This window comes from Barbus barbus, assembly GCF_936440315.1.
Source record: "Barbus barbus genome assembly, chromosome: 2".
Classification (NCBI taxonomy): domain Eukaryota; kingdom Metazoa; phylum Chordata; class Actinopteri; order Cypriniformes; family Cyprinidae; genus Barbus; species Barbus barbus.
In genome coordinates this window covers 25,785,682-25,810,881 of record NC_136730.1, presented here as the reverse complement: position 1 = coordinate 25,810,881, position 25,200 = coordinate 25,785,682, and the positions used below count along the sequence as shown (strand labels likewise).

The window sequence follows — 25,200 nt, the reverse complement described above, 5'->3', positions numbered from 1 at the left end:
CTGATATATGAAGCGCCCTTACTATGACTTAACCTCAAAGGTCATCTGAAACCATACCCATCATCCTTCATGTAAGCGGTGCTCTGTGCTGCCCATTAGCAAGAGCACAGTGCAGTGAGTTCAAAGCTTAGTGCCATTCACATTGTCGCACCGTTTGATCTTGAATCTCTACATGCTGAAGATGAAAGTCACAATGACCATGTTGGCTCTGGCCTGCAATTAATCCCAAACAGAGGCGTTAGTCTGCCCGTTCAACTCATTTGTGTGCCTTCTCTTCTGTCTCTCCCTCTATCTTACCCTCGTTTGTTTCTCATCTCTCTCACTCACCCACTGTCCCTCAGCCTTGTTTTCATCTGACCGAATGGCCACAGCACTCTTGCCAAGACCCTGTCATGGCTAATTCGCTAACAGGTGTCAGGCCGGATGGGGACGGGGGTGACTCACTTCAAAGAGCAGCGTCTCATTAGTGGGGCCTGCGGCGTACAAGGTCTCAGGCCAGTTGAAAGAGCGTTGATAGTTGAACGTAGTGCCTGCAAACTGGAACCTGCCAGGCCAGTCCACCGTCCAATCACCTGTCAGGTAGTAGGTACCGCGTTTCAGACTGCGGACAGCCAGGTAGCTGGTGGAGATCTCCATCTCCTGCACCCTGATGCTCCTCGCTCCAGCGGGAACCATCACAACGGGGTAATATTCTGAAGAGATGAAAAAAAAAAAAAGCGAAAATAGGTTTGCCATGTCTGCTCACTTTTGCAGTTTCTGCATTTTTAAAGGCCAGAGGGAACAGGCATCTTTGAGCTGATGCATTATCACCTCCTTCAGTCGGAGGAGAGCAATGAGGTGCCAGACTTGCAAGAGCTCCTGCTGTGTAAGTGCTTTAAAAAATACATTGCAGTTTTCTGTTAAGTCTGAGGACAGGATCTCTAAAGTGACAGACTTGCCTATACTAGGCAAGGATTTTTTTTTTTCGTTTCTTTCAGTCTCTGTGATCTCTTATTATATTTTATTAAAGGGCACTAGTTCTTTTACCAGGTTTTCTCAAACTGTTTTGATCAGTATACAGTACCGATTTGTGAAAGATTCAAAACGTTGGGGTCAGTAAGATTTTATTAATAATTCTTAATTGAGAAAGGATGCAAAAAAAATTAATTAAATTGATCAAAAGTGACCTTTAAGGCATTTATGTTACAAGATTTCTATTTGATCAAAGAAAAATGTGCCATGGTTTTCATTCAAAAAAATTAAGCAGCACAACTGTTTTCAACACCCCAGGTGAGAACCACTGCTTTAGGCAATTTTCTATTATTTTATAATGATTTACTCCTTGTTTATTTCTCTCGAAGCCAAAATATTGATTTATCGAGAGAAGATCAGAAGGTATAAAACAAACATGCTCTACAAGAGCCTTACCATTGGCTCTGTGCTGGAGGGTGTACTGGCCACTGTAGAACTTGCAGGTGGAGTTGTCTCCTTTACACACTCCACAGGCATCCAAAGCGGCCTTTGATCCCAACACCTGGTCACAGCCCACCGGCTACACATGAAAAGTTATTAAAACCACATTTTTTAACTGACACACGCAGTTTAGCCCACTGGGCCTGATGACTATAACAAAACGCTTGTGTCACTCAATTGATGCCCGAAATATGACCATCTCAGAATCATCACCTCCTCACATACCTCGCATATCCCATCAATGCACACGCCTCCTTTGTAGTCAGAGCAAGACGTCCCATCTTTGACTTTGCTGGACATAGCGAAGAAAAAATCAAAGTCCTCAGCAATGCAGTACAGCTTACAGATGTCCTCTTCTAGATAGGAGATGAATGGGGTCATTAGATCTTATAGCTTCATAGTGATTTTATGTTAGATCTTCTGAGGCTGTGTACTGGTACCCTCAGCATGCTGCTATGAAGTCTCACGCATGAGGACATATGGAGCGATAATCCTGTGAAACTTTTTCAGATCAAATGCATGTGGAATTTTATGTAAAATTCTTTGAAAAGCATGCACAAGCCCAGACTATCAATGATTCCCATACATTTCAGTTTGAGCTTGAGAATGAGATTGCTCTATCAACAAGCTGCTGTCCAAAAAAAAAAATAATAATAATAAATTAAATTAATGTTTTTTATTAAATTAAGTTAAATTAAATTAAATTAAATTAAATTAAATTAAATGTGACTTTTAACCTTTTTTCTGAGTCACCAAAACACAAAACACAGAACTTTGCTGTCCGTCATGCATCATTTATTTTTAGCAGACACAATGCAGATGTGTACTACTGTCTAGTACTAACTACAGGGCATGTTTAAGCTGTGTGTGGTTGGCTGTGAAGCAACTGGAAGGCTCACCATGCTCTAGAGAACACAGCCACAGAACATGTTACACTAAAATTTAAAACTCTGTTACAAATGGGCCCATAAAGCTGGAATGCAAGAGAGGCGGCTCTATCCAACTCTCCTACTGAGAGAAAAATATGGACCTATCAGAGATGCATCTGCATCCACACAAATCCAGGCTCATTCAATACAACAGCTCAGTTTGAACTGTTAGATGTCTTTCTTTCTTTCTTTTTTTTTATTTAGGAACATATTAGATCATAATTATTGTGCTTTTACTTCAAAGGAATACAAATGATGCTGTGACAGACTTACAGGTCTAGCTGAATAGAAAACTAAACAACAGTAAATCTAACAATAAAAGCTGAATAATGCCCTTAAAAGTAAAGAGGAGGGCAAGCGAAACTTAACAACAGGACACGTCAGTGGTTAATCCAGTTTGATCTAACTCCAAAATCCCAGTCAAACAGGGGTAAGTGCTTCCTAATGTAATGGAGATGCAGGTAAAACCTCACTCCCCTGATCTCAAGAAGCGCATTAGTGACTGATGCTAGAGACAGCAGACTTTATCGTCTTTGTCAGCGCATCCACTTCCCATACCAGAAACGCTGTTTCGAATCCCACTTGGGGCAAGTGCGGGGAGTAGAACCAGTGGGGTTACACTAACTCCTGTTAGCATGGAGCTCCATTCACCACACTGGTCTTTCTCATTAGTTTTAAAAAAATCTGACAGGACAGTACCCAATTGTTGCTATCCTTTCCCTTTTTCACTCCCAGTCCGCTAACACATAAGAAAGCCCAAATACACAAACAGGGTCCTATTCAGGTCCAGACCTGCCTACAGGGTTGATCAGTGCACTGCACTCACAGAACGAGTGGATACATGTTTCCAGTCCAAATCCATGCACAGCTTAGACAACACACATTAGGAAAGATGAATTGCTTGGGTGGAATATATTTGTCCTATGTAACAATCTCAATACATATTGTCAGAAACTAATGAGAATGATTACTATTTAAAAACACAGCTGTTCTTGCTGACTCAGATAACAGAGGGTATTAAAAACCAAGCAGGTAAAGTCTGAGATGAATGCGTTTTAGAGGTTTGTTCTTAGTTATGTCAGACAAGGTTACACATAGGCAACCGTTTAAAATTTCGAGGTAAGTTTATTTATTTATTTATCAACGATGATTCATTAAATTGATGAAAAAGTGATTATACAGGTTTTACACTGGTATCGTGAACAAACATGTGTCACCGTTTCTACAGAAATATTAAGCAGCGCAACTGTTTTCAACATGAATGATAATAATACGAAATGTTTCTTGATCACCAAATCAGCATATTAGAATGATTTCTGAAGAATCATGTGACATTTAAGACTGGAGTAATAGCTGCTATTTTAAATGTAATATTTAGCAATAGTACTGTTTTGCTGTAATTTTGCTTAAATAAATGCGAAAGATACTTTTCTCAAAAACGTTTTAAAAATCTTATAAAAGCTGACGAACTCATTTATAATACATTCCTTTTTTGGAAAAAAAAAAGTGTGAGGCTCCCTCATCCAGTAAATGAAGACGCATGGGGATTTTGAACCCACAGCAGAGGTTTACTGTGCTCTCTTCCAGCTGTTAATGAGACATTTGCTTTTATTCGTAATGAATACACTAAGGCCCAAATATCTTCCATACCTTCCACTTTGGTGTATGGCTTCCATTTGTAGTACCATCCCCTGAAGGGTTTGCTGTTGTACTCGGCGCACTGCTGAGCTCTGAAGTCCACTCCATTGGGCTGGCATGGCTTGGTGTTACACAGCTGGTGCAGTCGACCGGGGCCTTGGCAGAACTTGCCGTTGTGCTGTGGGCTTGGGTGAAACAACCAGCAATTAGCACAAGCGAACATGGAAGCAAGGAGAGAAAGAGAGAAAAAGAGAAGAAACAGATGTGCCTCAGCAAGCATTCAACACACGAGAGGAATGACAGCCATTCGGTATTTTTTGGAAGAGGAGCTGGTGAGATGCATTTCATATGATGCGCATTAGCATCTGCACTAAGGGAATGTCTTTGTGCGTTATCGGTGATGTGTTTCACTGAATCACATCCCAACTGACAGCTGTAAAAGATATAAAGTGTTTGGGATACAATTCCATTCATGAGTTGGACTCGCCTGTGTTTTCAACAGCTATGATTTTTGAATAATAAACTTCAACGAGAACAAGACAACACACAGCTGTGCTGATGTACTTTACACATTGCGTTATCTGAGTCGACTTTGCTTGCAGCCAAATAGGAAACCTGATTGAAAAATGGTTTATTTTGGATGGCCCCTACCATGTTTTCTTAACTAGTCCACCAAAAAGCTGACCTTAATAAACAGTTATTTGGTTGATCCAGCAAAAAACAACCACCAAACTAACATAAACCTGCTTGGAACAACATGGAAATTCATTCATTCATCTTTACTTCTCTAAAACCTGTAATGGCCAACTCTTGCAAACAAGGCTGGATATCATAAAAGGTCAGCCCTGAGGCTTTGGACAATGTGTTCAAACGTCACCCTGTCTTGCTGAGGCCGCTTGAGGCTGGAGAAGAGCGGCAGCCTCCTCCCAATGCCACAGGAATGCCTCCAAGTGCCACATGAAGCAGACAGTCACCATCTTTCCTGAGGGAAAAGCGGTCCAGCAGCTCCTGTAACTGAGGCTGTAAGAGCGGAGGCATGCTTGCGGCATGGCTGCATGTTTTAAAGTGGAAGACTCTTGGGTACCCTCTTGTAGCCTAACCTCAAAGGACTGCACCATGGGCCTATCAATGTGTGTGTGTGTGTGTGTGCGCCTGTACATGTTCCTTTAGTCTCTGGCCTTTAGCTTTTTATTACATGTTCACACTTGAGGTTAGGAAACCACTCACAGAGAGGACAGATGAGCCTTCCACGCACTTCTAAAAATCGCTCATCATCTTTTCTCATGTACAGTGATCAAACAGAGAAAGCATGGGGAAATACACACAGTGAGATAAATGAATGACTTTTCTTCTGAAAACTGTCAACATAGTAGCATTGTCTACAGCCATTTTCAAACTGTGGTTCTTGACCCTGCAGAGTGGGAATAAATGGGTCACTAGTATGGCAGTGCATTCAGATAAACGCAAACATACAGTGCGACCAATTGAACAAATGATTCTAAAGAGCTGATTATTTTAATGAATTGTTTACAAAGAACTCAATTTTGAATCAATTTGATGAACTGATTCTTTTTATTTAAATCATCAAATCCATTAGAGCGCCTACTGAGTCGACATATGACTCACTTACTGAACAGTAAATTCCAGCATTTTTGAACTTCCGTTTCCATCCTGTGAAAGTCAATGGGTTTTTGGTTAAATGTCTGAAATAAAGTCAGTGGTTGACACAAGTTCAATGCATTTTTACGTTTTGTTTTACAACATAAAACACGTCAGTAATACCCCACTCTTTGTTTAAGATTTTATGTGTCGATATAAGGTTGTAGCGAACAAGTGGCTAAATAGGACTACAGAGGTTGTGAGGCAGAACAGGTAAACTCACTAGTGTGCTTTTACAGCCTCATTGTGTTTATACTTGGCTCCTTGCAAACTACGCTAACTAAAACATTCCAGTTTGTAAATTTTAAGTAAAGATCAAAAGATTGGTTGGAAACTTGCGGGTGACTTTGAAGTTGTGTGACAGTGGAGTAGTTTGTTTATAGCCTATTTTAGTTCATAAAAGCTGTTAATTTGTGAAGATTATCTTCACCAACTCATATAAGAATCATAAACTTTTGTAGGTTGCAAAGCTTCTTTTTTTTGCAATAATCCAAATGCCATTGGCAAATCCTATTGGTTTTTGTTGAGGGAAGCAGGGTGATGTTAATTTCCAGGTTGCCCTACAAAAATATATAGGCAAATACTATATATTCAATTACTTTCATAAAAACTTCAATACCTTTTTTTGGGGGGGGTCTCATAAAAAACATTTCACTTTTCTAGGTGCATCCTGGCATGAAAAAGTCTGAAAACCCTTGATCTATGGGTGTGTATAAACATGTTGCATTGGGAAATCATGCCTCACTTTTCAGGAGAAGCCAGTGAGATCAATGATATTCTAACAGTGCAGTTAGACGGCTGTTTCTGCTTTTGTTTTTGGAGCAGGTTTTCAGGCTGATCCTATTAGAGCTTTAGCGACAGTGTACTATGGGCCCATATGGTAGAGCAGTTACAAAAACACACAGAGCACAGAGAGATATTGAAAGAGGAGAGGCGGGGGGGGTGCATGTTTTCTGATTAGACGTTGAAATAACTGTGCCCAAATCAATTTTGTGCTATATGCTAAACTTCACACAAGAGTTGTTGGCAAAAGGGAACATTATTCTCTTTTTCTCCTTTGTCTACAAGACTTTGTAGCATCATTTTCCAACTGGGGAATGTTAAATCTCAGAACAGCAATATAAGTGCAACTTCAGAGGAAAAGGGGTCACCCTGCCTGTCTTCTTGCCTGAAAACTCCCTACATAGACCCACATCCTTCTCTACCCCACTCTCTAAATATATCTTCCTTCTCAAAGACCTAATTTTTTAATCAAACCCTCATTATGCCCACACTGTTAGCCATTAGATATCCACTTTAAAGTCAAGTCATTAAAACAGAGCCCTCTACATATAAATAAACAATACCAAACAATGATGCAATGAAATTTAATCTTTGTTTGTTAGGGGCTTTCTGAAGTCCTGAGGGTGATTGTACAAGCATCCTACTCTTTCAACTTTGCCCTCTGGTAATGGTGCATTAATGCTACCCATACTTTGTTAATTAACACTATCCTGTATGGTAAATAAACTTCAAGTAGACAATCCCATCAACAAGCATCTCCACTACGCTGTTGCCAAAAGATGTATTTCTCAAACACTCATATCAAAGACACATGAACTTGTAAATCTGGCAGCTGAGTATGGATAAAGTCAAGGGAGTACATTTACCAGATCATATTTATTGATAAATGTTGTTTGAGTGAGATGACATCTCATGCCTCTGGCTTCAACAGCTGTCTCCTGAGGACCTTATACTGAAGTGATGAGTATGGGGATTCCCCTTAAACCTCACTGCCAGAAACAGAAGACATACGCTGCAGGTGCTGTCTGAGAGCCATAAGGGAAGATTGTCCATCAAAATGCCTCTTTTTGAAACATTTTCGAGTGAAATTATATAGATAATATGCTGCTTTTTATGCAGAATGGAGGCAGATGTTCAGGCTTTGCACCACAGCGTCTCAGTAAGAAGAGAAGTCAGCTACAATGATCACAGCAAATTTGACTGCAGTGTGAAAAGCAGCGATATTGTCTTATTTTTACTAAACCATTAGGGGGGCGACACTGATAGAGAAAATGGAGGCTAATACCTCCCCAAAATCAGATTATGGTGCATTAAAAGCAAGCCCAGCTAAGCCTCTCTCAGTGGATCAGATGCCATTTAACTAATATAGACCAACAAAATCAGGACAAACAAATAAAACATTAAAGCACTCACACTGAAATCACTTTATTGTCTTGCAATAGAGTAGGAAATGCCTGCTCTTTTCTAGCAACATGCTTCCAAAAAAGCAATCATATTGCAGCATCTATCCAAATGTTGTGCATCTATGTAAAGGATCTTTAAATAAGCCTAATCTTTAAATCTACCCAAACACTTTGTATGAGGTCACAATGGATCATATAGATCATGTTTCGTATGAACCCAATTTAACAAACACACGATTTTTGGACTGGGTATTTCCAGGGCATTAATGAAAGCCTCCACTTCAACTCACATCATTTTGAATAGTTTCTTTCTTGCTTTCTTTCTTTACTGGAACTGTTCATGTTAGACATGTTGGTCTGGCTGTCTAAGGCATTATAAGTATTTCTTATTCCAACAGAAATATGTTAAGATGCTCTAGACAGCCAAATGTTGATGAAGCACAATTCCATGTTCCATCAGCTTGACCAAACCACATGTAGAGCCACCTGTGGTCTATAGAAACCCAATCTCAAATAAACCTGCCACCACATACAGAGAGGAAGCACCTGAACCTTAACACACAAAAACTCCATCTACTATTTGACAGACACTGAAATCTTGAACAATCCTGTTTTATATTATATACCTTAAATCATGTAAATCACTCTTGATACAAGCATCTAGCAAATGTATACATGTAAAAATTTATTTTATTATTATTATTTTTTTTTTTTTTTTATGAATTAATAACTGTCTATTTATTATTTCTAGTGCAGGAATGATTATGAACTTAAATTTTCTAGGTACTCCATAGATAGTCTCTGAAACAGTGAACCCTTACATACCAGGGCACATTTTATCCAAGATTACTCAGTGTGTCAAAGTTCAGGGGTAATCTAGGAGTCGCAGTAGGTCAGTTGGTCAGGAAACACATGTGCTTCTACCATTCACAGCTAATCTGCCATTCATGGCAGCCTTGCGATGAAAAAGTACCATTAACTTTTTACTGTAGTGATAAGTTTTTATTACCATAAACAACCAACCAGAGCGCAATATTTAAATAAGTTCATTTTGCAAATAGAGGCCGTATTTATCTGCATTTCCTCTCTCACACAAATAGAATTTAACCCTATTCTTCAAATGCATAGTGAATAGTTCATTCAAAAAAATATATAATAATGTGTCAGTATCTTTCCATGAATGGGTTTCATCTCTGAGTTTTTGGTTACCTGGGGCTATTGCAGGATCGTTCTCGGTACATGACCCCTCCACCACAGGTGCGTGAACAGTCAGACCACTCAGACCACCCCGACCATTGGCCATGCACTGCTCTAGGACCATGATCACCAAATTTGACACACTGTCCTCTCCGGCACCACTGCATTATGGAAAAAGAGAATAAAGAATCTTGAACACTGACCAGCAATGTATGAAGGCCTGTTTCTGCATTAGATTATTTATTTATTTTTTCTCATACTGTGACTTTCTTGCAATTACAACCTTATACCTCACAATGTTATATTATATCTCACATTCTTGAAATTATTATTATATCTCAATAATTTATGTTATTTCACAACTCCACCTTTACATCTCCAATTTTATACATGTGGGCTGGCTCATCTGTCAATTTTTTTTTTACTCTTTTTTTTTTTTTTTTTTTTTTTTATTCACACAGAAATGTGTTTACATTTAAAACAGCCACCTGGTCCTGAGCAGGCGCTATAGTTGCTTAGGACCAGCACATGACCAGCTTAAACCAGCTCAAACCAACTGCCATGTTTCAAAACACTACCAAACCAGCATATGCTGTTTTTTTTTTTTCAACAGTGATAGCTGACTACTATCAGACAAACTGATTTTTTTCCATGTCAAAGAGAATACACAGTATGAGAGGGAAAGTGAGGAAAAGGAGAAAGTGTTTCTGTGAAGATCTTGAGCCTGTTGGTTTGGGATGGGGCCCAGAGTTACACCTGAACAGCAGGACTCGTCCTAGCCAAGCCACACAGTCCCACACATCAGCACCTCTCATCCCTATCAACCAGTGGAAAGTACTAACTGTCCTTATGGAACATTTACACAAAGCAGAGAACAATACCACAGGTGTGCATGAAGAAAGATTGTGAGTGGGACTGGTCAGTTTGTGTTTCTCTTTAATGGTGGTTCAGTGAGTTCAGGGTGAACAGACAAGCACTCACTCACCATGTCTGGTCCGCAGATGGTGCCCTCGGCAGCAGGCATGAACTTGGTCTCACACCGGTGTCCTGTTCTGTGGCACCACAATGATTTACAGATGTCCTGGTGGGCACGAACACACAGAGAGCACAGTCAAAAACGGGCCTACACCCGCTGGGAACCCTTCAACCTCCCTGGCTTGCACCTCACCACGCTGACCTCTTGTTTCTACAGCAACGGCCAATCAACTTTCCCAACAAATAAAAAAGCCTGTCAAAATCAATCACTGTGCTGCCCAAAAGAAACGCGCTATTATCATTGCATTTTGTTTCTTCCCACAATACGACAATAATAATGGGTGATGAGGGGTTGGGAGTCTGGCCACTGCTGGCCGACGGCCCGATTGCATCTGGCAGACAGTGAGAGAGAGACATGGTTTACAAAAGCTAGCAACACTGGTCTGTGGATCATTGGCTAGCTAACGCTGCTAGCTCCCACGGCTAATTACATTTCAACGACTTTGTGACAAGGACAGGATGGCTTGGGGGGGGGACAGAAAACAAAAACATTGGGTTTTATCTCCACAATCGTTCTTAATTAAGATGTACAGCTGCCTTCCATCAAGGTCGACGTTCAAGATTCTTTTCAGCGCAAGTACAAGGTCTCCGAAGCGCACAAAGGCAACAGGGAAATGAGGAAAAGAGGAAAGTCCATAGCATGAGAGTTAATCCCACAGATAGACTCTCGTAATGTTCATTCCCAAAGCATAACTATTTGCATATCAATGTGTGCGTTAGATGCTAAAGGCTACAGCGTATGCCAAAGGGGGCCCTGTCCATCTTTGTTGAACCTGTGAATGAAGACTTAGGGTAGATTTTGAGACAATGGGTTTCCACACAGAAGACAGTTTTCTTACCAAAGCTCAGATGTGTGTTTGTGTTGATCATGAGGTCTCCACACACAAACATAACAGGTTGAAGCACATTTAAATATCTGAGACTCTAAATGAACTCAGTCTCTGTGAAATCTATTGGGGCATTTTATTTTGTTGAAAGGATTGACTTAAGCTAAATAGTTTAACAAGAGTTGCTTGACGTTTCCAACTTGTGTTCAAACTAATTTAGCATAAAGATCCACTGAAGCGCTCCAACTATGAAGAGAAGCCTAATACCATATTTTATACACTATGGGTTACCTTTACAAAGTCCAGGCTGCACAGTTTAGCTTTCGAGCCAAACTGCCATTTGCACTGTATATCAGCATCATACAGCTGACCTGGAAGCTGCTCAGGGTACTTGTACTGGCCTATCTGCTTGGGCTCATCCACTAGACACGAAGCCTGAGCTGTACTGTGAACACAAACGCATGCAAAGAAAGATGAGCACAGAAACAAGCATAAAAACCATACAATATTATACATATCTCGAATGGCATAACATTTTGCATATTTGTAAAAGCATATGTATATATTATATAAGCAAAACCCATATATATACAGTGCCCTCCATAAGTATTGGAACAGTAAAGACAAAATTGCTCTGTTGGCTGTGGAGTCAAGACATTTGCAAATATGATTAAAAGATGAATATGAGACAAAACTACAGAATATCACATTTTATTATTAGCCGTTTCAACATATACATGTTTTACCAAATAAAAAGAACAGCACTTTTAGAGTTCATCCCACTCATTGATGTGGGCAGAAGTATTGGGACAGTTGAACATAAGGCAGATATAAAAGATTAAAAGCTATTATTTAGTTGCAGATCCCTTGCGCACAATCACAGCAGTGAGTCTGTGACCCATAGACATCACCAGACTCTTGGTCTCATCCTTTGAAATACTTTTCCTAGCCTTTAATGCAGCCAATTCCAGTTGTTGCTTGTTTTGGGGAGTTTCTGCCTTTACTCTCCTCTTCAGCTGGTGAAACTCATGTTCAATCGGATTTAAATCTGGAGATTGACTTGGGCAATCTAAGACTTTCCATTTCTTTGCCCTTATAAATTCCTTGACTGAACTGGCAGGGTGTTTTGGGTCATTGTCCTGATGCAATATGAAGCCCTCCCCAATGAATATGGTGGCATTTTCTTGAATATTGGTAGATGGTTTTGTACTCTTCCAGATTCATTCTGCTACTGTCATCATACATTAAGTCATCAGTAAATTTGAGAGGGCCTGTTCCAGAGACAGCCATGCATGCCCATGCCATGACACCACCTCCACCATGCTTTACAGATGAGGCTGTATGCTTGGGATCATTTGCAGTTCCCTTTTTTCCTCCACATTTTTGCTTTCCCATCACTTAGATAAAGGTTCATCTTTGTCTCATCGGTCCATAAACACAGTTCCAAAACTCTTCTGGCTCACCTTTGTGCTTTTTTGCAAACTCTAATCTTGCCTTTCTATTTTTGGAGCTGGTCAGAGGTTTGCATCTTGCTGTGTAGCATCTGTAATTCTGTGCCAAAGTCTCCTGAGGACAGTAGATTGTCAGAGCATCACCCCAGCTTTCTGGAAGCTGTTGGTGATTTTACAGACACATCTTTTAGGGTTCATTTTCACAGCTTTTATGATTTGTCTGTCATCAACTACTGTTGTTTTCTCAGCTGATCAGGTCGTTGTTGGTTGCTGGTGTCTCTGGTGGTTTCCAAACTCTTGATTTCTCCATGCCCTTTGTTTTTGCTAGAGCTCTAATTGACTTCCTCTTTTCTTTTAGCATCCAAATTGCTTGCTTTTCACTCAAGTCAGCTCCCTCATCTTCATCCTGGTTTGTGTGTGTCATCATCGAATGCAAGATTCAGAATGCAGAAGTAATGGATATAACTGATACAACACATTCCCTGCTTTTAATATCTGAAGAATTAAAGCAACAGGACACAGCTGATCACTTAGAAAGACCTGTGAGGCAACTGTTCCATTACTTATGCTCACATCAGATAGAGGGATGAAACTCTAAAAGTGCTGACCTTCTTAACTGGTAAAACATCTATGTGTTGAATCACCCAATAATAAAATGTGACATTCTGTAGTTTTGTCTCATATTCATCTTTTAATCATATTTGTAAATGTCTTGACTCCACAGCCAACAGAGATATTTTGTCTTTACAGTTCCAATACTTTTGGAGGGCACTGTGTATATATACAATGTGTAATATATATATATATATATATATATATACACACAAAAGAATATATAATATATATTAAATAAGTTTACCCTAAAAATCGGTTCAAGTATTGCCGACTACAGGCAGACCATGAGAAAACACCATTATTCCCAGCCAGTGTGGGAGACATTATGTTCCCTTCAGTCTTCCGGCAGGGATTCCCCTCTCCGTCATGGATCATTCCAAAACTGGGGCAAAATAAAAGGAGGGAGCAAAAGAGGGAGAGATGGAGATTGTGAGTTTTACCCAGTGAGACTATTAATGTAAACCTCAGGACAAAAACCACTCCCGGAGTCAGGTGGGACATTACCTTTATAACCGAAAGCTCTTTCATCCAACAAACCCCATCAATGATTTCTGTACTCTAATGAATAAGTAACAGGATTCACACTCACATTTAGATGTTGACTTTTATAAGCCCTGTGAGAATCAAACTTATTGGTGCATCAATATAAACATATGCACTATAGTCACGAAATTCAGACCTGAGCAGTGTTGGCAAGATGTGCCATGTGTTTCTAAATGACCACTCCTCAATAAATGAGTGATTAATGACTGCTGGCCAGTGAAGATTTTGCTCTAAACACTGTGCACATTGGAGGCACGTGTCCATTTCATTTGACCAGAATGTTTGAACTGCTGAGAATAACAAATCCCACAACATGTTATCAGCCTGATGGTTCTCCAGGATAGATTTTGTTCCAGTTTATGTTGAGAAGGCGCCAAAGGACCGAAGGAATCGAAATACATCTGTCATAAAAACAAAATCTCAAAATCCCCTTATCACAATGGCAACCAGCAAACGCAAACAAAATGCTTGCCTGTTGTACAGCATATGGTTTTCCAAATTGAAATAGTGTGGGACCTGACAGCATGAGTTAACGTACTTATGTCCTGACTCGTGGGCGATGGTGAAAGCGAGGCCCAGCCCCGTGTCTTCATTAATAGTGCAGCTACGATACTTGCTACACATCCCACTTATTGGAGCGAAACCTGCAGACGGGAAGACAGAAAGGACAGACAGATCAAAACATGGGTAGAAGGAGAAGATATGCGAGTGACACGGAGGCAAATTTCTTACAGAAACTTAATCCAACATGTCTTGATGAAAATAGTAATACATTAAGTATCACTAAACACATCACAATGTTTTCAAACCTATAGAATTTGAAACGGGATCCCATTACGCATAAACACACTTTTAGGCTATATTCCTGACTGTATGGTCTCAGCTTCGGTTTGAGTTTCACATCATAGAGAGGCAATTTAAAAGCAGTGCTTTCCCCCTTTGCCATACATTCAAAGAAGTGCATATTTGTGGTTTGGAGCTTTAGAGATGAATTCATTACATTTGGCTGACACCTCTATAGCAAAAACTGAAGAAGCTGCCAACTGACTGCAAAGTGGATTTGAGATTTCTTGGATTCAGGTGAAGTTCTCTGCCTGAGGGCAGACTAGGATACACATCACCAACTACAAGCTCTTTCTAACCTTGGCATTCTGCAATTCACCCTCCAGCAACTCCATTAGCCACTGACATCACAAAACATTACCCACTTCTGCTATTGGAAGGTGAATGTCAAGAGCCTTACCCAAGGTGTCACACGGTTCATTCTTCCAGGAGCAGATGTCCAGCCCCGTCAACAGTATGGCATGGTCGTGCCGCTTGCCGTTTTTACCTATCAAGCCTGATTGCCACTGGCAGAAGCTGTTGAGTGACTGGTCTGCGTGGTGGTTGATAGACAGACCCAGCTGACAGCAGTGAAGCCGAGAGAGATGAAGTGTTCAGAGGGGTGGTGAGAGAGAGAAGACAGAGTACTGAATGATCAGGCATCTTTCAAGTATGAAAAAAAGGCGGAAAAAATTTCTGGGAAACTTCGAAAATCAGATATGACATTCAATTTACCTTTAATTAGAATAAACTAGCTGTGCAACCAGTGCTACATGCACCGTTTAGTGCAAAAGCAAAATTAATCATATTTTGGAGTCTTTGTTGAAAGTGATGCAATAAAAAGACTGCTGCAAATTAATTTCAAGGAATATCAACATACAGCTTACTTCGTGTTAATCCGATTTATGAACCAGTAACACTTGTGAGTCATTCTTTAGTGAATCAAAAACATACGATGTGACCAGTATAGTTTGATTCCCCCAAAAATTCATTTTAAATTAATAAGTGATTTACAGCAACCAGTTGACTCTTATAAAGTCAGTTCTTTTTAGTGAATCAAAAACCTACAGCGCAACCATAGTCTGATTCCTGAATGAATGATTCTAAAGAGCCGATTCCTTGCAGTGAATCATAAAACAGGATGCAGTGACTGGTATATTCTGATTAACAAACAAATGACTCCTATGAGTGATTTTTATTGGATTAAAAATATACAGTGTGATCAGCATAATCTTATTCCCAAACAAATGACTCTTTTGTGCTTGTAAATCAAAAACATACAACGTAACCAACTTATTCACAAAAAAATTACACTTATGCAGCACTAGTATTGTCCGATTCAAAAACAATTGACTGAGCTATTTCTTTTCAGTGAAGAGTACAAAAAGATGAGTTACTGGTTTGAATCACCAGAGCGGTTACCGATTCAAATGAAGTCTGAATTGTTTGAGTTTTGTGTCAGTTTCATGGCCGTTTAGATATACAGACACAGAGACAGGCATACACACTAGTCAAACGAACTGGGCTTTGGGTGTCAAACGCACTCGGGCATAGTTCAAAACGCCTAGTCTAAAATACACCCTTAGATAGATATATGAAACAATGTGTATTTGTGTATGTATATATCTTACCGGATCTTTCTCAAGTAGGAGGAGGCTAACCACAACAATGTTGATATCATTTCCAATAGTTCCATCTTTGAATAGACTGGAGACCTGTTTAGCAAAAAAACACTTTGCACATTACTATAGGTAGAAGAAAAGGTAGAAGTAAACAGTCATATGTTATATGTTGTCTGCACTATGTTTGTATTTTCTGTACTGGAAGCTCCTAACACCAAGACAAATTCCTTGTGTGTGCAAACACACTTGGCAATAAAGCTCTTTCTGATTCTGATTCTGATTCTGATATGCTGCAACAAGGTGTCTTCTCCACAACAATGCTGCTGATAGCTCTGCTCACCATGTTCATGACAGTAAGGACATAGGTAGTGACGTTGTCTCTGCCATGTTTCTCCAGCATCTTCCTGTCTGCCACCACCAGAGTTTCCACATTCAGGCCACCCTCATTGCTTGATGTAATCTCTGAGCGCTTCACCCGGCTTTGCTGCTCAAACTCATCAGGCATGATAAAATTATCCTCTGTAGGAGGCTTGGGAGTATCTGTAGTTAGAATGAGGTGGAGAGATAAAAGTGCGGAAACTCATGAAAAAGGGTGAGAGAAACTGGAAATTGCCTCAAATAACTGCTTTTCCGTTTTTCCATGCTAGCTCCCTGATACAAGTGCCAGAGAGGTGATGACAGACCAGGAAATACACAGTCATTAACTCCACATGCTGTTTCCAAACCTTCATTCAATTTCTTTCAGTAAAACAGATCATAAGGACATAGTAGTTTTGCTTTTGGAATCAGTATAAATATCTCAGAGGACTTTACTGTTGTTTATACACTTGCATATTTTACAAGTATATAACGTGTAATTAACTTTTCATCTAGAAATAACTAAAAGGAAATTTCCTTACATACATTGCTTGCGGCGTCCGCAGAAGTGTTGTCTCTGGAGCTTTCCATGCTGGTGACGGTGGTGGTGGTGATGATGATGGTGGTGGCTCTCGTAGGGGTTGTCTGATTTAATGCTGCTGGACCAGTCAGTCTTATCAGCGTGCACTCTGCGCTCAGCTGATCGTTTGTAGATGACATGTGGATGATGTCCAGAGGGGGCGCTGTAGTTGTGTTGTAAAGCCAAATGATGCGGTAGCGGAGTGATGAGAAGTTCCTCGTCGGAGAACCGGATCAGACCTGACTGCAGAGTATAAAGAAAGAGGAAGCTATAAGTAGGTAACCAAAAACAAACACTGAGGTTGGACTGCATGTAGGATGCATATTACGGTTTAAAATTTTGGGTCAGTAAGATTTTTTTATGTTTTTGAAAGAGATCTCTTATGTTCACCAAGGCTGCATTTATTTGATCAAAAATACAGTTAAATTAAATTAAATTAATTAAAAATAACATTTTTTTTTTTTTTTATTCAACTTTAAAATGTAATTTATTCCTGTAATGGCAAAGCTGATGTTCAGAAGCCATTACTCCAGTGTTACAGTTCAGAAATCATTCTAATATTCTGATTTGATGCTTAAGAAACATTTCTTATAATTATTAACATTGCTTTTATTTTTTGTTTAATCCATGATAAATTATATCTTTTTTCTGCCACTTTTGAACAATTTAATTTATTATTCCAGAATAAATGTAATAATTAAAAAATCAATTCTGGATAATTCTATATGATTTCATCTAAAAAAATAATAATATAATAAAATAATACAATCAAATGTTTTAAATGCTATGTGAATCTAGGCATAACAACATTATAATGTACATTACATTACCTCCAGCTGTCATTATGACATTATGAAAAATAGATTGATTGAAATATTTAAAAATAAAGGAAATGAGTGTGTAAAATAAAGTACCCAAAATAAGCCTGTATATACCATATATTTATATTTCTCTAATATCAGCTGATATCCAACACATCTCTAATTGCCCCCAAAATAGCAGGTTAATAGAATATTTCACGTTAAATGCAAGTTGAGCTCTACTGAACTCTACACACTATACAATGATTGCCCAAAAGATTTCCATTGTAAGCACATGTTGACACAACTATCAGCATGTTTATTGTTTATTTTTACAAACTTTGAACTTGTTCTCAGTGCTAATAAACAGCACGGAACAGATGCTGTCGACAGAGGTCAACTTCTAGTTAACCAGGAGTATTCCTAAAGGGACACGTTAGCCTTGAGATAACCCTTCAGACAAAGTTAAAATCAGAGCACACAGATGTGGGACTGAAAATATATCAAATCAAAGACGTAAAGGTATTTAGGTGAGTTTGATGTCATGGAAGAAAAGCCCTCCAGGAGACCATCGACTTTTACATCCCTGGTTGTGGGGGATTCTTGGTCCCTCCAGCTGAAACTTTGGTGGTTAAAAAAACAGCTGTTGCAGAGTCGCAAAAAACGGGCATCACCATAGTTACAGCTGTCAGTAAACAATAAACAAACGATGACATGGTGGGATGTAGAGCAGCCTGGGGCATCTCAAGGCATCTTAAGGAGCTGCCCATTTATCAAATGTTTCAGTACAGAGAGCAGAAGAAAGTTCATCTGCAGCATAACCTTTCAGCAGCTTGTTTAACAGTGATGATTAGCATGGCCAAAAGCCAGACGTGACAGATATAATAGATTATCATATCTACATCCTCTCTCAACAACACTCAGCCCTTGAAACGCTCTAAATAACTTGTTTTCTCAGAGGAAAAGGAAACTTGAGAGGTAAAAGTGAAGGCACCTACTGTTTAGTATGTTCACAGCTGCATTTATTTGATCAAAAATACTGTAAACTATTAACTGGTATTACTAAATAAAATAACTGTTCTATGGGAGCTTTTAATGGATCTTTTAGCGCTGAATTAGATGGCATGTTTGAGAGGTTGGTGGAGGTCAGATATGCACGAGCAGTTGATTAATGAGGTTTGGGGTCAAAGGCGAGCCCAAAGCTTATCGTCTGCTATGATAGTGACACGCATTGGTGCCCTGGGACACATCCGCAGCAAGCCAACACATGCGCACATGGAGCCATTACTAATAAAACATGTCAGAGCTTAATTGCTTCATTATAAGTCATATACACGTGTCTCCAGATTTATTTGGATTGGGTCAGCGTTTCTACGAAGCCTTTTCCAGCTAAATGTAGCAATATTTCAGTGTGAACCACTTTTCACTGTACTGCCAATGGGAAAAGCAATACATGTCAGTTTCATTAAGCAAACTTGCACTAGGCATTCAGACTTTGCCCTTTATCTTTAGGGTTGCATGATGAATCTTTGCAGGGTATTTAGAAGAGCAGAATCACAGAATCCATAAAAATGAAATAACACAGAATGTCAAAGAATTTGGGAAACTTGGAAGAATAAATTGAAAGGAGGGTCATAAACTTAATTAAATTGTGATATGAACTAGTGTCTGACAATAATAAACTGCAAAAAAGTGCTAAATATCAAGTCTGCATGTCTCTGTGTTTCATCTACACATATTAAAGCATGTTGAAGAAATAATATAGTAAGATATTTCTGTCATTTCTTCAACCAACCTAATTCAAAATTCTTTTGGACTATTAAATTTTAATTAAACTATTAAAATGGAATTCAGAAAACTGTCAGTGACTGGTTACATTGTTCTGCCAGTAGATTTGTGACAAATGATTCGTTTTGAGTGAGCCATTGAATCATTCATGCAATCAAATTGTTCAAAAACGTTACAACATAAAAGGCAATACTGGATGTAAAACGTAAGTTACTCAACATTAACTTTTTTGTTGCTGTTATTTGTATAAAAACAATATAACTTATGCAATCATGATATTGTTCTGAATATATATATATATATATATATATATATATATAAAAACACAATTTTCAACACAACAAACATGATGAAAGAATCTATTATGAAAAAAAGATCACATAAAATATCACAACAATCTATTATGAAAAAAATAATGCTTACATATTTTGAACTAGATTTGATTTACATTAGTTTCTTTAGGTTACAGGGAATTTTTGTATAAAGTTGGGTTCTTTAGGTTTACGCACTGTACATAAAGCATATAATGCATGTGTTTATTGATGTGAAAAAAATCAATGAGTGCTTTACTGCTCTTGCAGACAAGCTAGAGTGGAATAAATGATAAAACAGGTGTATCTCTATTGCTTTATTGACTTTTGTCTCTTTCCTGTCCAATATTTGAAAACAAAATGTGTAACCAACCTACCATTAATTCAGCAACAATGACTATACTCAGCACCTCCTGACAGTCCTGGCTTTACTAAGTGGGAAGTGCTGCAGTTGTAAAATAGGTCATATTACTCCAGTCATCGGTACCTGGACCATATTCAGTCTGGCAGAGCCATTAGTGCCAGAGACAAACTTCTGAGAGGGCGACCGACTCCCTCTGTTATTGTGAACTAAATGAGGGGGATATTTTACCTTCGTAACCGCAAAGATATAATAAACATACTGTGCTAAAGATGAGCCACTCTGTCCTGTCAGAAAGGCTAGGAGATGAAATAAATATTGAATGTTTTCTTAAATGCTGGCTACAAGACACAAATTCAAACATAACATTTGGAGACCTGTGGTGTTGTAAAGAATCCGTTGGTCATGGGACGGTGCATCTTCCTGAATGGCTTGAGCTGCTCTCATCACTGAACTGAAGTCATCTTCCCTCCTTAAGACTAGAATTTTAACCTCTGTCTCCCAGACTGCTGAACCTCACATATTCCGTCTGGCTTTGGAATTCTACCTAATCCCACCCTCCACAAACAGGCAAATCCTTGCAGAATAGCTGTGCATTCAGTCAGTGATTTAACCCCCTTCTGTTCTTCGTGCCCCTGTGTGTTTGATTCCGCGTACCCTGACCCCTCCCATCTCGCAGGTGGCAAAGTAAACACAGGGCACTCCCAGGGCTGAGGCGGTGCCCGCAAAAGCGCATGCTGTGAAAGCAGCGGTAGACCATGGCAGGCTGCTGCTATGATCTGGGGCATCTGCTCCCACCATTAAACACAGGGCAACAGGTCACTCGTCTCTCTCCAGCCACGCTGACCTCTCCTCTTATGGCTAACGGCTTTCTTCCACTAACTCAAGGCAGTAAAACTGACACGACTTATGTGAGATAGAAATTGCCAAAATCTATAAAAGTGATCACAGCAAATACGGAGAACTTGAGTATTTCAGTTAATTGCAACAACATTTGCTATAAATTTAATTTTGAACATGTATGTTCAAAATGTATGTGCATTTTTATATTTGCTAGAAATAATACTGACGTTAAAAGGATAGTTCACCCAAAAATGTGTGTGCTTTCCTCCATGTATGTTGATGCTGCTGACATAGAACACACATGCGCTGACACTCTCTATAATGGCAGAAGATGCTAACTTGTGGGAGAAGAATTGTTGAATAAAGTCTTTGTTTTTGTTTTTGCGTGCAAAAAGTATTCTCATAGTGTCATAAAATTATGGTTGAACCACTGATGTCACATAGACCATTTTAACGATGTCCTTAATACATTTCTGTGCCTTGACTGTACCCTTGCTGTCTAAGGAGGGGCAGAGACATCTCGGATTTAATCAAAAACACCTTAATTTCTGTTCCAAAGATGCACAAAAGGTCTTGGAATGACATGAGGGTGAGTAATTAATGACAGAATTTTCATTTTTGGGTGAACTAACCCTTTAAGTTTTCTTTATATTTTTTTCCTTTGCTATGGAAAAACAAAACATTTGTTTCTTTCTTTTTTACAGATGCAAAAACATTACTGATTTCAACTTTTGATACTTACTGACCCCAGCAGTGCTCAACAAAACAAAATCTCAAAAAAACAAAAACAAGCCGCAACACAAAGGAAATAAGTCACAACATAATGAAAGCAAGCTGCAACACAACGAAATTGGCACAACACAATAGAAACAAACCACAACACAAAGAAATTAGCACAGCACAACGGAAACAGGCCACAACACAAATAAATTAGCACAGCACAATGGAAACAGGCCACAACATAATGAAAACAAGCTGCAAACCAAAAGAAACAAGTCACAACTCAATGAAGTTAACACAACACAGCGAAATTAGCACAGCACAACAAAATTAGTCATAGGCCCATGTGTTATTTTGTGGAGATTTTGTTGTGCGCACTACTGGGCCACCGTACAAAACTACTACTTACACCACATGTACACATGTATCCACATGTATCTTGATGGAAATTCAGCAACAGCATGTAGAATACATCACAGATATCCAAACATTCAAACTGCATGGCATAAAAATGGAAGTACAAAATCAACTGATGTAAAATTTTCAGTAGCAATGCAGCTCTGGACTGAAAGTGACAGTTCTGTCATCTAAACTGAAAATCTCTGACAGTGGCCCTGGGCCAGCAGGACATCCTTATTGTTGAGCCCACTGAATATAAAAATTATTAAAACATGGATACTTGGATTCGGTTTATCAAGAAACTCTCATACCACCACTACTAAAAATGTAATGCACACTGTGGATGCAAAAATGCATTCCCCTCCCTCAGGACTTCTCTTCTCATTCACACTGTCTGTATTTGTGGGTCTCATTTCATTCATGTCAGAGTCATGGTGTGTGCCACTGTAAAACTGAAATCTTCAATCGAGCACTGAGAACATCAAATACATACAGACGACACGCATAAGTTTGCCGTCTGCCACATACAAATCAACCAAAGAAGACCAGTATGTAATTTACTTTCTTTAAATAACAGGGTTAACATTCTTTTTTGATGATAATAGTGCAGAATCGCCCTATTATTAGTGTATTGGAATTACAGTGTAGTTTTACATTAAAACTTTACTCACAACCAGAAAACCAAAGCCATTGATCCATGTTATGCACAAATGATGAAACACTGCTTTCAAAAATAACTGGACAACTCCCGATGCTATGATGTGGGTTTGCACACATCTTTACATTTGAAACTACACTGTCAAAAAATTGACGCTTTGTCTTCATTCATTTCCACTCTTTTTAAGATAAATAAATAATGAAATAAACTCAAAGCATTGTCAGAATGAGTGGGGATGGGAGAAGACGTTTGGGACATTTTAAGAAAAGCCGCAAGATAAACCATGTTAGCACATTACTTAAGATGAGCTTCCTGCAGTGAAGCCCTCCTTGTACAGGGCACCCCGCAAGCATGTATTTAACCAACATCCTGGAGGACCTCTGCAAGTGCCCTACAGTCCACCTCACACAATTATCACACATGTATTCCATTTGTTTTAGAGACATAACAAACTTTACTGTCAAATATCTAACAACTTAGTCCAGCAGTTAGCAGATGGAGGTGCTTTGCTTCAATAATGGGGGCCACTCCATCTGGGGCCAATTTTTTTTTTTTTTAGCTTTTTGGCCATTATGTCTGATGGGATGCAGAAAGAAAGGAGCTGGCTGAAGACACGAGAGAGGAAATAACTGACAACTGCAGGGATCCTATTATCACAACATCAAATGTTTTATTTTATTTGTTTGTTTGTTTGTTGTTGTTGGTTTTTTTACACTGGCAGTAAGGATCACCACTTTTTTTATTTAATTTTAAAAAGTTATTTATTTATTTATTTTTATTAAACATCTGGGAACTGTGACTGTGCAAATGCATTGTTAAATACAATTTGTTTTGTATTTTTGTTGTAAAATCTCAGGGGGTAAATATTTGAAGTCAAATTTGTTCAGCTGGCAAAAAGTCTGGGAGTCTTTCCTATAGAATATATGAATGGCACTGCAATGTTTTTAATGTAATAATGTGTGGCAGGTGATCACATAATTACACAAGTGCCTAACTACAGCCTTCTACAAAAACCACCTGACTACTTAAAGCCTATTACACTCGAGGGAACGAAGGGAAGCACTCAACCACAGTCTCTTCTCCGGGTTTCACATTCATGTGCCAGACTTCTAGTTATCTCCTTCGAGAAACACTTGTAAGAGATGTAGATTAGAGGGACAATGTCTGCTGCCAGATAAACATGTTTCATTTTCACAGTGAACACAGAAACCATGAGAGCTCTTTTAACTCTTACTCCACTCATTGAGTCTTCACATATTCAAAGGAATATCAGATGTTGTGAATTAACTAATAAAGCATGGTCCTAAAAGCACTCTATGAACGACTTAACTGCAGGGAACGTCTGTTTTATGTGGTTTCATTAGAACTGTCTGATTATATCACTAGTGAGTCTTCAGTGCAAGTATGGGAAATAATTTATTGCCTGTCTCTGTGATTCTATGAAACGTAATTAGCATCTCTTTGTGTAAACTGTGAGTGTTTTTAAAGCTTCCAACTGTGGTATTATAATCTAGATGAGTAAGTGTTTACATGCTGTTAAAGGCTGGAAGGGAGAAGTGAGAAACCCAAAGCTGCTTATTACCCAGCTTTAAAACACATCTGCATTCCACTGCTGGGTTACATCTGACCAGAGCATCAACTCTTCTGGATTCAGTGGGAAGAGAGTGAGAGTTTGTGTGCACAGACAAATAATGAACACTTCAGGGGCATTTGGATATATGAGATCTATACAAACTAAATATACTTTTAAATATACTTTTAACCCTGGGTCTAAATATACTTTTAACCCTGGGTCATGAAACACTAGGATTTTTGCAGTGCTAAAATTATTAGGTCTGAATGATTGAGAGTGCTAGAATGTTAAATGCTATCTATGCAATAGACAACCAATTAAAAACTAAAGAGTGTTTTTTCCCATTAAATACTCCTTTGCAATCAAAGAAAATTTGATGTGGTGAGTAAAAGACCTATATCATGTATACAATGATTAAATTACAAAATTCAGATCTATATCACTTTTTTCTTGGGCCATGTTTTGGTGGATTCAGTTCAAAACAGGAAGTCCACTATTTATAGCACAGTCACACCATAATACCCAGATATAAAACATAAGGGAAGGGGGAGTCAAAATAGAAGGGGGAGAGAGGAAAAATGATCTTGCCTCAAAAAAAGATTTACTGAAATTCTTTAGCAATGCTAAAGATTTGGGACATTATGCGGTGTTAACACGTAATGCAGCACACTTTGTAACAAGTTGTAAGACACAAACTTGCAGACTTTACAATGATAATCTTCAAAACACAACTTTCAAAACTGTTTTATGGAGATTTTTTGGAAAGATATTCTGTCAGTTGAACAACTGGAATATTTTTAAACTATAGTACAATCTATTGTTCGCACCCTCACA

The 25,200-nt window shown here is 38.8% G+C and overlaps 1 protein-coding gene across 1 annotated transcript in view; it reads right to left on the bottom strand.

Moving 5' to 3' along the window:
• adamts18 (ADAM metallopeptidase with thrombospondin type 1 motif, 18) overlaps window positions 1-25,200 on the bottom strand; it is a 67,175-nt gene that overhangs the window by 28,175 nt on the left and 13,800 nt on the right. The window contains exons 4-16 of the mRNA XM_079446441.1: window positions 16,880-17,156; window positions 16,317-16,516; window positions 15,986-16,069; window positions 14,776-14,935; window positions 14,071-14,176; window positions 13,234-13,371; window positions 11,215-11,368; window positions 10,047-10,142; window positions 9,074-9,222; window positions 4,032-4,204; window positions 1,678-1,808; window positions 1,408-1,531; window positions 445-692 (exon numbers count right to left, since the gene is read on the bottom strand). Of these exons, the coding sequence (XP_079302567.1) occupies window positions 445-692; window positions 1,408-1,531; window positions 1,678-1,808; window positions 4,032-4,204; window positions 9,074-9,222; window positions 10,047-10,142; window positions 11,215-11,368; window positions 13,234-13,371; window positions 14,071-14,176; window positions 14,776-14,935; window positions 15,986-16,069; window positions 16,317-16,516; window positions 16,880-17,156 (2,040 nt within the window). The remainder of the gene's footprint in view (window positions 1-444; window positions 693-1,407; window positions 1,532-1,677; window positions 1,809-4,031; window positions 4,205-9,073; window positions 9,223-10,046; window positions 10,143-11,214; window positions 11,369-13,233; window positions 13,372-14,070; window positions 14,177-14,775; window positions 14,936-15,985; window positions 16,070-16,316; window positions 16,517-16,879; window positions 17,157-25,200) is intronic.